The sequence below is a fragment of the Oncorhynchus mykiss genome, chromosome 21, assembly GCF_057628025.1.
Source record: "Oncorhynchus mykiss isolate SJ-2025 chromosome 21, ASM5762802v1, whole genome shotgun sequence".
Taxonomy (NCBI): domain Eukaryota; kingdom Metazoa; phylum Chordata; class Actinopteri; order Salmoniformes; family Salmonidae; genus Oncorhynchus; species Oncorhynchus mykiss.
Window position 1 is genome coordinate 41,201,937 of NC_143042.1, and position 15,209 is coordinate 41,217,145.

Here is a 15,209-nt window from a genome sequence, read left to right on the forward strand (position 1 = left end):
TGCCTCTCCCCCTCTCTCTCTCCCTCCCTCTCTCTACCTCCCTCTCTCTCCCTTTACCTCCCTACCTCTCTCTCTCTTTACATCTCTCTCTCTCTCTCTACATCCCTCTCCCTCTCTTTACCTCCATCTCCCTCTTTCTATACCTCCCTCTCTTTACCTCTCCCCCTCTCTACCACCCTCTCTCTTTACCTCTCTCTCTCTTTACCTCTCTACCTCCCTCTCCCTACCTCTCTCGCTCTACCTCCCTCTCCTTATCTTTACCTCCCTCTCTCCCTCTCCCTCTTTACCTCCCTCTCTCTCGCTCCCTCCCTCTTTACTTCTCTCTCGCTCCCTCTACCTCCCTCTCTCGCTCCCACTTTTCCTCCCTCTCTCTCTCCCTCTTTATTTCTCTCTCTTTACCTACCTCTCTTTACCTCCCTCTCTCCCTCTCTTTACCTCCCTCTCTGTCTCTTTTTACCTCCCTACCTCCCTCTCTCTCTTTTCCTCCCTCTCTCTCAACCTCCCTCCTACTCTCTTTATCCACCTCTTTTCCTCAATCTCTCTTTACCTCACTCTCTACCTCCCTCTCTCTAGCTTTACCTCCCTCTCTCTTTTACCTCCCTCCCTCCCTCTCTCTTTACCTACCTCCCTCTCTATTTACCTCCCTCTCTCCCTCTCTTTACCTCCCTCTCTATTTACCTCTCTCCCTCTCTTTACCTACCTCCCTCTCTACCTCTCGCTCTACCTCTCTACCTCTCGCTCTCTCTCCTTACCTCTCGCTCTCTCTCTTTACCAACCTTGCTCTCTCCCTCTTTACCTCCCTCTCTCTCCCTCCCCCTCTCTCACTCCCTCTTTACCCCCCTCTCTCTCTCTCCCTCTTTATACCTAACTCTCTCTCGCTCCCTCTTTACCTCCCTCTCTCCCTCACTCTCTTTACCTCCCTATCTTTCTCTTTACCTCTCTCTACCTCTCTCTCTTTACCTCCCTCGCTCTCTCTTTACCCTCTCTCTCTCTTTACCTCCCTCTCTCTCTCTTTACCCTCTCTCTCTCTCTTTACCTCCCTCTCTCTCTCTACCTCTTTACCTCTCTCTCTCGCTTTATCTCTCTCTCTCTCTCGCTTTACCTCTCTCTCTCTCTCTCCCTCTTTATACCTAACTCTCTCTCGCTCCCTCTTTACCTCCCTCTCTCCCTCACTCTCTTTACCTCCCTCTCTTTCTCTTTACCTCTCTCTCTTTACCTCCCTCTCTCTCTTTACCTCCCTCTCTCTCTTTACCTCCCTCTCTCTCTTTACCTCCCTCTCTCTCTTTACCTCCCTCTCTCTCTTTACCTCAGCCACCTGTGAATCCATATCCACAAAGCACTGTTTGGTTAAGGGGCTGCGATTTGCCGCTCTGGAGTGGATTATAAGTGTTATTGCCCGCATGCCTCGGGCTCCTGCGAGTTTTTTGAGATCCGATGCATTTCATAAACAGGGATAGTGATGCTACTAGTACTACTAGTGCTACTGCTGTAGCCGCAATAACCACATATTCTGTGAGTGCCATTCCATTATAGATTTAAACACAGAATGCGTGGAGATCTTCGAGTAACTCTTGTCCGGGGAATGAGATAGAACCCTCTGGGCCTAAAGAAAATGGCACAATTGGGTAGTGGGTGTATTGGCCAACATTGTGAACTCAATGCAGTAGGGAGGAAAGCGTTTTAAGACAGCTGCTTTCAACTGGGTCTATAGTGAGTGGACATTAATTGACTATGTTCTTCTCAGCAGTGACAAAGAAAACCAGTGGAACACAGTGGCCCTGTCCTAGAGGATGGGAGGATGGGCGTTGTATCCCCTTGGTCGAAGAAGTTTCCATTGTTGCCAAGTGAACAAGTGTGAATTGCCAAGCGCGAAGTGTGTGTCCATGCGCGAGTGTGCGTGCGTCTGTAAGTAGGGACTCATTACCTTCTGGGTGATGACATTGACCCACGGGGACGTACAGTTGCTGAGGTCGGGCCCTTGGGGGTCCCAGTATCCTTCGGGCCCCATACACAGATACATGGCCACGCCTGTGGAAGAAAACAACACTCAGAGTTAGAAGCAATAGAGAATATATCAAAGCTATCCCTGGAGATTAACGCTATGCTACCAATGACAATTACCATGTTGGTAAGAAAACAAAAAGGTTGGTCCCCTGAACGTATGTCTGGAGGGGGAGAGTGGAGGGCAGAATTGGGGTTCAACACTAATCTGAAGACCATGCTTCAGTTACCCAACAGTCCCCCAGGGTAAAAAAAACTATTCCACTGTGAGACACGTGCTTCGAAACGACTGTTTCTCACAACTGCTTTGTCTGTATTTTCATTGTTCATCCTCATACAATCTGTTGGTGTTTGTCTGTATGAATGTGCATGCCACGACTTTGCCCCCGAAATATCAATTTCCCAGTCAAACTACCATGTCCTTAAAACCCAATTCAACTTAATGTTAAAATAAATATATTTGGGGATGTTACAAATGAATGTAATCGACTGGTTTTATCATCAACACGTTCAATTAAATCATCTACATGTTAAATTAAGTCATCTACGTGTTAAATTAAGTCATTTCTTTTTGTGGTAGCACTTCAGGGCCTACAGAGGTATATTGGATAGTGTGTGAATCTAGTAATTAAGAGTCAGCGCACCTCCGCATGTGTTAAACGGGTGCGACAGTTGAACCCCTGGCAAAAATACACCAAACTGTGTTCCAATTAAGTCGGAAATCCTGGAGTTCGTTACGAAAGGTCAATTAATGCTGCCTGAGGGAGACGACTGGTACTGACGAGGATGTGGAGCGACGTGTGTGTGTGGCCTTTGGGTCACACAGGGCTTCTGAAAAAGGGTCCGTTAAAAATGGGACTACGCCCCTATCAGTGCTTTTACTAACTCTGCGTATAAGCAGTGATTGCGTCTATATAAACTCACACTCCCCTATGGGCCCTAGTCAAAAGTAGTGCACTATGAAGGGAATAGGGTGCCATTTGGGATGCACTGCATTTTAAAGGGGTACAGATAGAGGAAAACAGGACAAGTCCATGTGGGCTATGCCATTGATAGTGTTTATATTCAATCTGTGTATAAACTGCAATTGGGTATTTTTTTTAAACTATCAACTCCATGACTGGGGAAGAAAAACACTAGTCTCCAATTGGTACATGTCCATGGGATATAGAGAGGAGGGGGAGACAGACTGCTAACATTAACTGATATCAACTTTGACTGACACACAATTTCCTTCCCAGTCCTCCTTGGACTTCCTAACGTTTGATGGGTTTATCAGATAGGCCTCAACCTGACAGAGTGAGAGATAAAGATGGAGAGACAACAATAGAGTGAGAGAGACAGAGGGAGAAAAAGATGGATAGAGAATGATAGAGAAAAACAGAGGGAGAGAAAGACAGAAAAGATGGAGAGAGGGAGAGAATGTTGGAGAGAAAGAGATATGGTAGGGATTCAAGGAACTTTCAAAGACAGCCTGTGAGGAAACTCAAAGCCATCCTCTACTTCGGTGGTTTTGGGTCCTTCTTGTTGTGCCGTACGCCAGAGGCGTTCGAGAGGCCACGCCGCGGGGACTGGTGTCGCCAGGTAATGATGAAAAGGCGGCGAGAGACAAGACCGTCCCCAAACCTGGTTGCAATACTTCTGGGCTTGTGATCAAAACGTATCTTAAAAATAGTAGCGCTGATCTAGGATCAGGACCCACTCCTTTCCATGTAATCTTATTCATTATGATCTAAACAGCAAAACTGACCCTATTTCAGCAATTCAATGTTGATACTTTGTGAATACGGGCCCTGAGCAGCACTGGGACACAACCACTGACACCCTTGCCAACGTGGGCGCCATGTTACAACACAAATCTTCTAATACATTGATACGGATTCTAATGGCAATGCATTTCTTCCATCTCTCTTTGATATCACTCTCTCCATGTAGATCAATGCTTAGTTTTGAAGTCAATAGTATTTCACTTAATATCAGAGGCGCTTGACCTTCTTGGATCTTAATATGTTGGTATCCATTCATTTTGACCTGAGCCAACTGGAGGAGACGAAGAAACGAGTGACGTGGCGCCTTACGAACTACAGTAAGCGCCTGGTCCTCGTTAAAGAGCACACACACAACAACACTTTAGTGTTAATTAATTTGGCTAATTGTTTCCTGGGATTGCAGAAGCGTAGGGGAGGATTCCACGTCTTGGTTCCATACGTCCTGTACCGTTGCCATCTTTAGCTTCTCTACTCTCAGCGAGTCGAACATAAGGCATGGGAGGATACATGCAAACAACAGAACATTTCTGCAAATAACCTTCAGGAAAACATTCAGGGAAACATTCAGGCGAGCCAAACGTCACACTTCAATATGCTTTCATAATGAGTTGAATATTGGTAGCCGTACAGAGTTGAGAAAATCAACGGCAGAATGTGTTTGACGACAAATTATGGGGAAACTGAAGGGAAGGGGGGGGGGGGGGGGGCATGCAGTTAACTGCATGACTACGTTTAGAAATTCACCCCCAGTGAGAAAGATCAGATTTAAGGGGAAAGCTCGGTCTTTTATCATCAGCTTCATTCCTGGGGGGCCAATTCAGGAGCTCGCAGAGGATTCTTGTTTGTCTCTGAGGGCCAGACTCGTGGCCATTGCATAATGTTCAATGTTCAATACAGTGGGTTTAGTTGGTAAAAGCATGGCGATAGAAAGGTTGTGGGTTTGATTCCCGCAGGGATCACTAATCAATTTTGGCGATACTTCAGACATTCCCTACGTTGCCTGTACTACACAGTGCTTTATGCCAGTTGTTTGATGCCATAATTCACGTAAACATATGCAACACAGACAATGTTGCACGGTCAGATAATTCAACCCCGGATAGTGAGTTGCTATATTTGACAACTACCAACTGTACATAGTGGTCTATGTACTTTTTTTGTTGTTGAATTTTACCCCTTGTTGTTGAATTTTACCCCTTTTTCTCCCCAATTTTGTGGTATCCAATTGTTGTAGTAGCTACTATCTTGTCTCATTGCTACAACTCCCGTACGGGCTCGGGAGAGACGAAGGCTGAATGTCATGCATCCTCCGATACACAACCCAACCAGCCGCACTGCTTCTTAACACAGAGCGCATCCAACCCGGGAAGCCAGCCGCACTAATGTGTCGGAGGCTACACCGTGCACCTGGCAACCTTGGCTAGCGCGCGCCCGGCCAGCCACAGGAGTCGCTGGTGCGTGATGAGACAAGGAGATCCCTACCGACCAATCCCTCCCTAACCCGGACGACGCTAGGCCAATTGAGCGTCGCCCCACGGACCTCCCGGTCACGGCCGGTTACGACAGAGCCTGGGCGCGAACCCAGGGACTCTGATGGCACAGCGATGCAGTAGCAGGTTGACGTTTATTGTCATGAATCTTGTCCTGGAGGCAGAACTGAGCGATTTCCGCTAGATGGGCAAGCTGCAAAGTCAAAATTGGCTATATCATAAAAATGAATGAAAACAAAAAATGACATTTTGGTCTTAACTTAAGGTTAGAGTTAAGCATTAGGGCTTGCAGTCTGGTTAAGGTTAGATTGATTGTATAACTTTGTGGTGTGCTAGCTAGTCACCATTCTGCAGAGACGCCTCCAGGTCAAGATTCATGACAATAAATGCCATCCTGCTGCAGGCTAACCACAGTATTAAGTAGAACAAACCCATTACCTATTGTTCCAGTTGGGCATGGTTGCCTGGTCACCAGTCCCTGTCTGGTCTTGGGCCAGGACACGTCTGACATGATCATGGGGTTACAGTACTCAATGCCGACGTTGGGGAGCTTGGAGGACGGGGATGACCTTGTGTTGCCCTCTGGGATATTGCCCTCTGCTGGCGGCAATGGTGGCGGCAGAGTAGTCGAGATGGTGCGCGGTCGCTGGGCAACGGGGGTCGTCGCAGAGGCCCTGGTGGTTGTGGTGGAGCTGGTTGTTGGCGTGGTCGTCATGGAAACCGTCGCCGGGCGCGTTGTAGTCCGCGTTGTCGTGGTATCCATAAAAACGATCACAGACGATGACGATTCTATAGCAAGAGAGATGAAAGAAAGAGAATCAGTAAATCAAGAAAAAAAAAGTGTTGCGGGAGAAATAACAACCTTCAAATTGGAATAGGGATAGAGAAAGAGAGAAAAAATAGATTCTGAGCAATGTATTTTCTTTGTTTATTCAGTCACACTACATTTATGTCTGAGAGGCTAATTTATTTCAGGGTCAGCAAAAAAACACTCAGAGGGGTTCAATCGTTCCTATCTCCAGTGTCAGTTTAGGAGGAGATAGTTCAAACTGGATCAATTGGATCTGGCAGGTGTGGCTTGGTTGTGCAGGCTCAGTTTCTACTGAGGAGCTGGCAGACTCCCACAGCTAGGAACTCCCACAGCTAGGAACTCCCACAGCTAAGTACACAGGCATCCATTTCTAGCTGTGTGTGTGACTGTATGTGCGCGACTGCCTCTGATGCAGTTGTTGCAGACCCCTTGTGTTGTTGTGGAGGCTTCTGTCATCCATGATGGACCATCTCATCCTAAATCGAGGACTACACTCCTCGGTATCAGATGGATGTAGCTAGAGCAGCATTGGACTGGCCTGAGGCTGCAGAGGAAACTTGGTGCTCTGCACTGGGCTGACCACTTTGTCTCCCATTCCATGTACCAGAATGTTGCCACTGGTGAGGACATGCTCACCTTTACTGTTAAGGTGAGGCTGCAAGTTCTACCAACAAAATACAACCTTATACTCTGGTACCCTGAAAACCATGATCCCTTCTGTATTTTACACCCTGAGTTAAATGTAATGGAGTCTGTTTGACATGTTGTTAATGGTTGCAGTTCATACAAAGACCTAGGGTACATGGCCTTCAGATTGCATGCCAGCCTAAGAGTGGTGCATAACAACTGACTAGGTAGCCTAATGCAGGAGGCTAGCTGTGTGGAGGAGAAGGTGTTTCAGCCGTTATGGAGGAGACTAGCTGTGTGGAGGAGAAGGTACTGCTTTGTTTCAGCCGTTATGGGGGAGCCTAGCTGTGTGGAGGAGAAGGTACTGCTGTGTTTCAGCCGTTATGGGGAAGCCTAGCTGTGTGGTAGAGAAGGTGCTTTTTGTTTCATTAAGTGTCCTTGCATCAACAACCTTTAAAAATCATTTATGATGTATTGTGATTTGTGGATTCAAAAAAAGTATTTAAAATGTGTTTGTGTACATACCAAGCATTTCTGCATAACAAGTCAATAACATAATTGTAGCTGTGTGATTCCAGAGGGGGGAGGAGGAAGACAATGGTGTCGTAAATATGACATTGTTTTTCTTTGTCTCCCCGCGAAGCGGATTAGTGATGTGTGGGTTCAACCCGCAGTCCCCGTGGTTATAGCTGTGGTGCGGGCGGTTTTAGAGTCATGAAATATTGTGTGGATGAAGGTGGCAGGTGTGGCTTGGTTGTGCAGGCTCAGTTTCTACTGAGGAGCTGGCAGACTCCCACAGCTAGGAACTCCCACAGCTAGGAACTCCCACAGCTAAGTACACAGGCATCCATTTCTAGCTGTGTGTGTGACTGTATGTGCGCGACTGCCTCTGATGCAGTTGTTGCAGACCCCTTGTGTTGTTGTGGAGGCTTCTGTCATCCATGATGGACCATCTCATCCTAAATCGAGGACTACACTCCTCGGTATCAGATGGATGTAGCTAGAGCAGCATTGGACTGGCCTGAGGCTGCAGAGGAAACTTGGTGCTCTGCACTGGGCTGACCACTTTGTCTCCCATTCCATGTACCAGAATGTTGCCACTGGTGAGGACATGCTCACCTTTACTGTTAAGGTGAGGCTGCAAGTTCTACCAACAAAATACAACCTTATACTCTGGTACCCTGAAAACCATGATCCCTTCTGTATTTTACACCCTGAGTTAAATGTAATGGAGTCTGTTTGACATGTTGTTAATGGTTGCAGTTCATACAAAGACCTAGGGTACATGGCCTTCAGATTGCATGCCAGCCTAAGAGTGGTGCATAACAACTGACTAGGTAGCCTAATGCAGGAGGCTAGCTGTGTGGAGGAGAAGGTGTTTCAGCCGTTATGGAGGAGACTAGCTGTGTGGAGGAGAAGGTACTGCTTTGTTTCAGCCGTTATGGGGGCGCCTAGCTGTGTGGAGGAGAAGGTACTGCTGTGTTTCAGCCGTTATGGGGAAGCCTAGCTGTGTGGTAGAGAAGGTGCTTTTTGTTTCATTAAGTGTCCTTGCATCAACAACCTTTAAAAATCATTTATGATGTATTGTGATTTGTGGATTCAAAAAAAGTATTTAAAATGTGTTTGTGTACATACCAAGCATTTCTGCATAACAAGTCAATAACATAATTGTAGCTGTGTGATTCCAGAGGGGGGAGGAGGAAGACAATGGTGTCGTAAATATGACATTGTTTTTCTTTGTCTCCCCGCGAAGCGGATTAGTGATGTGTGGGTTCAACCCGCAGTCCCCGTGGTTATAGCTGTGGTGCGGGCGGTTTTAGAGTCATGAAATATTGTGTGGATGAAGGTCAGATGGGTGCCAGGTGGGTTGAATAAAGAGAAAACAATACATAAAAAAATGTATAAATGTATAGTTCGTGTACAACTTATTTATTTATAGGCTACATTTATGTTTTTTCAATTATTTTTAGGCTATCTGGCATTAGTGTGTAAGCCTATAAGCTTTAGGGCCTAAGTGTACGCGTGCCAAACAGCCTACACGCTAATCGCCAGATGCTTTTGGGAATGGGCAGAAAAAGTACATGTCAATCTACAGAGGAAAAAAGGACAATGTCGGTGTTTTTCAATAAAAGAAAAGCTGCGAAATGGAGAGACTAAAATAAAGATAAGGGAGGGCCAGTAATGTTTGCTCCGCAAAAGAAGCAGAGATGACAGAAAACTTTACTGAACTATACTGAACAAAAATATAAAACGCAACATGCTAAAATATCAAAGATTTGACTGAGTTACAGTTCATATGACGAAATCTGTCCAAACAAAAAAAACCCTAATCTATGGATTTGGTTGGTCGTAGTCAGTCCCTGGATAGGAGACCAGATGCTGCTGGAAGTGGTGTTGGAGGGCCAGTAGGAGGCACTCTTTCCTCTGGTCTAAAAAATATCCCAATGCCCCAGGGCAGTGATTGGGGACACTGCCCTGTGTAGGGTGCCGTCTTTCGGATGGGATATTAAACGGGTGTCCTGACTCTCTGAGGTCATTAAAGATCCCATGGCACTTATCATAAGAGTAGGGGTGTTAACCCCAGTGACCTGGCTAAATTCCCAATCTGGCCCTCAAACCATCACGGTCACCTAATTAATCCCCAGTTTACAATTGGCTCAATCATCCCCCTCCTCTCCCCTGTAACTATTCCCCAGGTCATTGCTGTAAAAGAGAATGTGTTCTCAGTCAACTTACCTAGTAAAATAACAGATAAATAAAAAATACATAAAAATGTCACATGACTGGGAAAGCAGATATGCATTTGTTGGTCACAGAGACTTTAAAAAAAAGGCCTTACAATGGGCCTCAGGATCTCCTCACGGTATTTCTGTGCATTCAAATCGCCATCGATAAAATGCAATTGTGTTTGTTGTCCGTAGCTTTTGCCTGCCGATACCATAACCACACTGCCACCATGGGGCACTCTGTTCACAACGTTGACATCAGCCAACCCGTTGCCAACACGACCCAATACACATGGTCTGCATTTGAGACCGGTTGGTTGTCCTGCCACATTTTCTAAAACGATGCTTGGCTTATGGTAGAAAAATGAACATTCTGGCAACAGCTCTGGTGGACATTCCCGGCAGTCAGCATGCCAATTGTGCACTCCCTCAAAACTTGAGACATCTGTGGAAATGTGTTGAGGGACAAAACTGCACATTTTAGATTGACATTTTACTGTCTCCAGCACAAGGTGCACCTGTGTAATTATCATGTTGTTTAATTAGCTTGATATGCCACACCTGTCAGGGATAAAAACACATTTGTACACAACATTTGAAAGAAATATTTGTGCGTCTGGAAAGTTTCTGGGATCTTTTATTTCAGTTCAAGAAACATGGGACCAACACTTTACATGTTGCGTTTATATTTTTGTTCTGTGAAGATTGAAGCATTAATTTCATTCTATCGATTTAGGAAAGACAAACCCACACTGCTCTTACCAGTTTTACTGTTCTTTATTAAGCTTTACGTATTGTCCTCAAGGCCTTTGTCAAAGCTTTTGTCGATTTTGTTGAATATTGTCGATTTATGACATTCTGGTGAGCAAGGCTTTATTTAATCTTCTAGGGCAACATAATCACAGAAGATATGCTGCATGTATCTAATTATAGACAAGTTGACTAACAAATAGTCTACCAAAATGGCGGAAATTATAAGCAGAAACATTTAGGCAAAAGAAAATCCTGCACCCCGACAACAAATCATCACAAAGTCGGGCAGTTATGGATGGGTTATTAGCAATTGCAGGGGTGGGTGACCAAACAGCTGACCTGTACACCACAAGCGCAGATACACATTAAGGATTCTTTTATGATCTTGTTTCCCTGAGGTCTTGGGTTAAGGGTTTGATTCTACACACAGCCCCCTCCCCCCCACTTACACCTTAGCTATCACAAAGGCAAACACACCGTAGGCAGATCTACAAACACACACCCCTACCCCCACCACACACACACAAACAAACACACCCCCCTGCATCATTACAATCCCCCATGATATGCTCATCAATCATTTCAGCTAAAGCCCACCTCTACCTCCACTCTCCTCCCTCCCCTGCTCTCCCTGATTGCATTTATAAACAAGCATCTTATGACTGTGTGGTCTAAGCTTAGCTGTAAATGGTTAGGGCCAGGATGGAAAGGTTAGGCCTCATAACACTCCAGCAAACAGTGGGAGCGGGCAGGCAAATCAATGACACCACCCCCCCCCCCCCCCCCCCCCCCCCACACACACACACACACACACACACACAAGGAAGACAACAATAACACACACTTCCTCTTATAAAGGGAGCTGTCCCTTTAACTCTCACCTCTGTGGCCATTATCTTGTGTCTTAGTGGGCCCCAGGATATAGGAGGTAGAACCCTAGGGAAACCTAGCTCTCTGGAGAATAGAGGTTAGTTCCCATATCCACTCTGATGCGGCAATCCATTCCAAATGCAATCATGAAGCAGGCGTTTGCTCTTCTACAAATAGTTAAGTGCAGCAAAAGTGACAAGCATGATCGACGATGCTGATACCATCCTACAATAAAGGGGGATAATACAGGATGAAAACAGGGTCCTTTGTGTGGCCTGGCTGGTCTAGCGGTAATGCTGCAGCCTCTGGCACAACTGTCTACAGTGACAACCTACTACCATTTGACACAATCTCTCTGCATCGTTTCCCACTGCCATCCTCTCTCTCTCTCTAGCTGTTCCATAAAGTTAGAAAATACCTTAAAAAGTAAATGAAGTAGTACAGGGGCTTTTGTGTAAGTGTGAAGCATGTTACTTTGACAATGTGTAAGCCTATGGTAGGGGTATTTTTATCCAGCCTGGAGGTCCAGAGGTCTGGACTACTGCTGCTTTTCTGTTCTACCTGATAATTAACACCCACCTGGTGTCCCGGGTCTAAATAAGTCCTTGATTAAAGGGTAAGAATTACACATCAGCAGTGAAACACATTCAGTGGCATTCAACAACAAACAAAAGTATCCCGCTATCTGAGAAAATATCTTTTTTTTCTTTCTAGTGGTAAAAAAAAAACTGTTTCAAGGCTTTATTCTCTCCAACAAACAGTGTGTTGGAGTGTTTTTAACATCCCTAGGTATCCGTCGACTGCTGTGGGGCTACTCCATCAATAAAGACTATCTTGACAAGCATCCTATTTAATCAAACTAACAGGAGGCACAGAGGCATCGTTTTCCCTAATCGTAATGAACATTTAATGACGCCCTATAGCACTTTTGCCTGCTCACAAAACATACGTGCACATCCTACTTAAACGTATACAGCCACTGTTAATAACACACATTGTGTACATGTGCACCCGCCCACACACCCACCCTAATGTGTCATATAACGCTCTTCTTCTACCCGCCAATCAAAAGAGAACGAACGCAGAAATAGGTCTAACGTGTCTCCGTTCGTCAAAGACTTTAGCATCGCCATCAGCAATGACAGTAACGCATGAACGTTAATCTGTGCTACAATGCACAACGGCTCCTTGCCTCCTTCCGCAGAAATCATCACATGGAGTGATGGAGGGGAACATATCCCAGAGCACAACGTTACATCTACCTCACTTGTTCATGATGCTTTCTATTTATTCATCCATTTATAAAGGGATAGCGATGAGCATCTCTCTATGGTTATGTCCCAAATTGCATTCTATTCCCTATATAGTGCACAACTTTTAACCAGAGCCCTATAGGCCTACAGTGACTTCAGAAAGCATCCATACCCCTTGACTTATTCTACATTAGAAAATGTAATTCAAATATTAAAATCACCCATCTACACACAATAGCCCAATTTGACAATATGTTAGCAAATTCTTTGAGAGTGAAATTCCGAAACAGCTCATTTACATAAGTATTTACACACCTTTGCTATGAAACTCCAAATTGAGCTCAGGTGCATCCAATTTCCTTTGATCATCCTTGAGATGTCACTACAACTTGACTGGAGTGCACTTCCGGCCAATTCAATAGTTTGGACATGTTAAGGTATACAGTCGACAGTGCATGTCAGAGCAGAAACTATACCATGAAGTCTAAGGAACTGTCTGTGGATCTTGTATTGGTCACATGTCCAGGAATGGCTGAAGAATTAGCAATAACTTGGTGATTTGAAAAGTCGTAGTCAAATCCCTCAATAATATAATAGTTATAGCCAAAAAATGTATTTAATTTACAATCTGAAGAAACTATGAGAATAGAAAGGTTCTGAAATTTTATGAAGCATCACAGCACAGTTGAAAAAAAAATGGCAAACAGAAATCCAATATGGATGGTGTTAAGGGAGATGGGAGGGATTGAATGGAGCTGAAGGTTGGGACTAATAACAACAAGAGAACAAAAGTAAAATATACTGAGTCTGTAAAATGTATATAGGTTCAGAACATTTGTGAAACAGCACAGTTAAAAATATATGGCAAATAGAACTGGATGAACATCAGAAATAGATGGGAGAGGTTGAAGGTAGAGGAAGGGCAGCACTAAAAACAATGTATATATCATGTAACAGCTGGAAGAAGAAGCCTACGTGTTGTTGTTCATTAGTTTACTCCAATTAGGGGAGGAGTGGTAGGGTTAATGAAAAATAATAAAGGAAAATATATTATAAAAATATATGTACAGTACCAGTCGAAGGTTTGGACACACATACTCAGTCAAGGTCTTTTCTTAATTTTTACTATTTTCTACATTATACATTAACAGTGGATTCATAAAAACTACATATATGGACTCACGTAGTAACCAAAAATGTGTTAAAAAACTTAATGTGGAATGATTTTCCAACAGTTTTGAAGGAGTTCCTACATATACTGAGCGCTTGTTGGCTGCTTTTCCTTCAATCTGCCGTCCAACTCTTCTCAGACCTTCTTGATTGGGTTGAGATTGGGGGATTGTGGAGGCCAGGTCATCTGATGCAGGACTACATCACTCTCCTTCTTGATCAAACAGCCCATACACAGCCTGGAAGTGTTTGGGTTATTGTCGTGTTGAAAAACAAATGATAGTCCCATTAAGCGCAAACCAGATGGGAAGGCGTATCGCTGCAGAATTCTGTGGTAGCCATGCTGGTTAAGTATGCCTTGAATTCTAAATAAATCACAGACAGTGTCACCAGCGAAGCATCCCAACACCATCACTCCTCCTCCTCCATGACTCACGGAGGGAACCACACATGCAGAGATCATCCATTCACCTATTCTGCATCTCACAAAGACATGGCAGTTGGAACCAAAAATTCCATCGGTCTAATGTCCATTGCTAATGTTTCTTGGCCCAAGCATGTCTCGTCTTCAATTCGACCATGAAGGCCCGATTCAGTCTCCTCTGAACAGTTGATGTTGAGATGTGTCTGTTACTTGAACTCTGTGAAGCATTTATTTGGGCTGTAATTTCTGAGGATGGTAACTAATGAACTTATCCTCTGGAGCGGAGGTAACTCTGGGTCTTCCATTCCTGTGGCGGTCCTCATGAGAGCTAGTTTCATCATAGCGCTAGATGTTTTTGCGACTACACTTGAAGAAACGTTCAAAATTCTTGAAATGTTCCTTATTGACTGACCTTCATATCTTAAAGTAATGGACTGTCATTTATTTTTACTAATTTGAGTTGTACTTGACATAATATGAACTTGGTCTTTTTCCAAATAGGGCTATCTTCTGTATACCACCACTACCTTGTCACAACACAACCGATTGGCTCAAACGCATTAAGAAGGAAAGAAATTGCACAAATGTACCTTTAAGAAGGCACACCTGTGAATTGAAATGTATTCCAGGAACTACCTTATGAAGCTGGTTGAGTGAAGGCCAAGAGTGTGCAAAGCTGTCATCAAGGCAAAGGGTGGCTATTTTGAAGAATCTCAAATATAAAATGTATTTTGATTTGTTTAACACTTTTTTGGTTAGTACATGTTTCCATATGTGTCATTCCATAGTTTTGACGTCTTCACTATTATTCTACAATGTAGAAAATCGTAAAAAATAAAGAAAAACCCTTGAATGAGTAGATGTGTCCAAACTTTGGACTGGTACTGTGTGTGTGTGTGTATAAATAAACTCAGCAAAAAAAGAAACGTCCTCTCATTTTCAACTGTGTTTATTTTCAGCAAACTTAACATGTGTAAATATTTGTGTGAACACGATTCAAAAATTGAGACATAAACTGAACAAATTCAACAGACATGTGACAAACAGAAATGGAATAATGTGTCCCTGAACAAAGGCGGGGTCAAAATCAAAAGTAACCGTCAGTATCTGTTGTGGCCATCAGCTGCATTAAGTACTGCAGTGCATCTCCTTCTCATAGACTGCACCAGATTTGCCAGTTCTTGTTGTGAGATGTTACCCTACTCTTCCACCAAGGCACCTGCAAGTTCACAGACATTTCTGAGGGGAATGGCCCAAGCCCTCACCCTCTGATCCAACAGGTCCCAGACGTGCTCAATAGGATTGTGGTCCGGGC

General features: G+C 44.4%; 1 protein-coding gene across 17 annotated transcripts in view; it reads right to left on the bottom strand.

The window, feature by feature from the left end:
• Nucleotides 1-15,209, bottom strand: part of LOC110500600 (adhesion G protein-coupled receptor L3) — a 490,597-nt gene that overhangs the window by 104,583 nt on the left and 370,805 nt on the right. For all 17 annotated transcript variants that reach the window (XM_090213301.1, XM_021578050.3, XM_090213306.1 and 14 more), the window contains 2 exons: nucleotides 5,699-6,049; nucleotides 1,925-2,028 (listed from right to left, as the gene is read on the bottom strand). In XM_090213301.1, coding sequence (XP_090069427.1) covers nucleotides 1,925-2,028; nucleotides 5,699-6,049 — 455 coding nt within the window. The remainder of the gene's footprint in view (nucleotides 1-1,924; nucleotides 2,029-5,698; nucleotides 6,050-15,209) is intronic.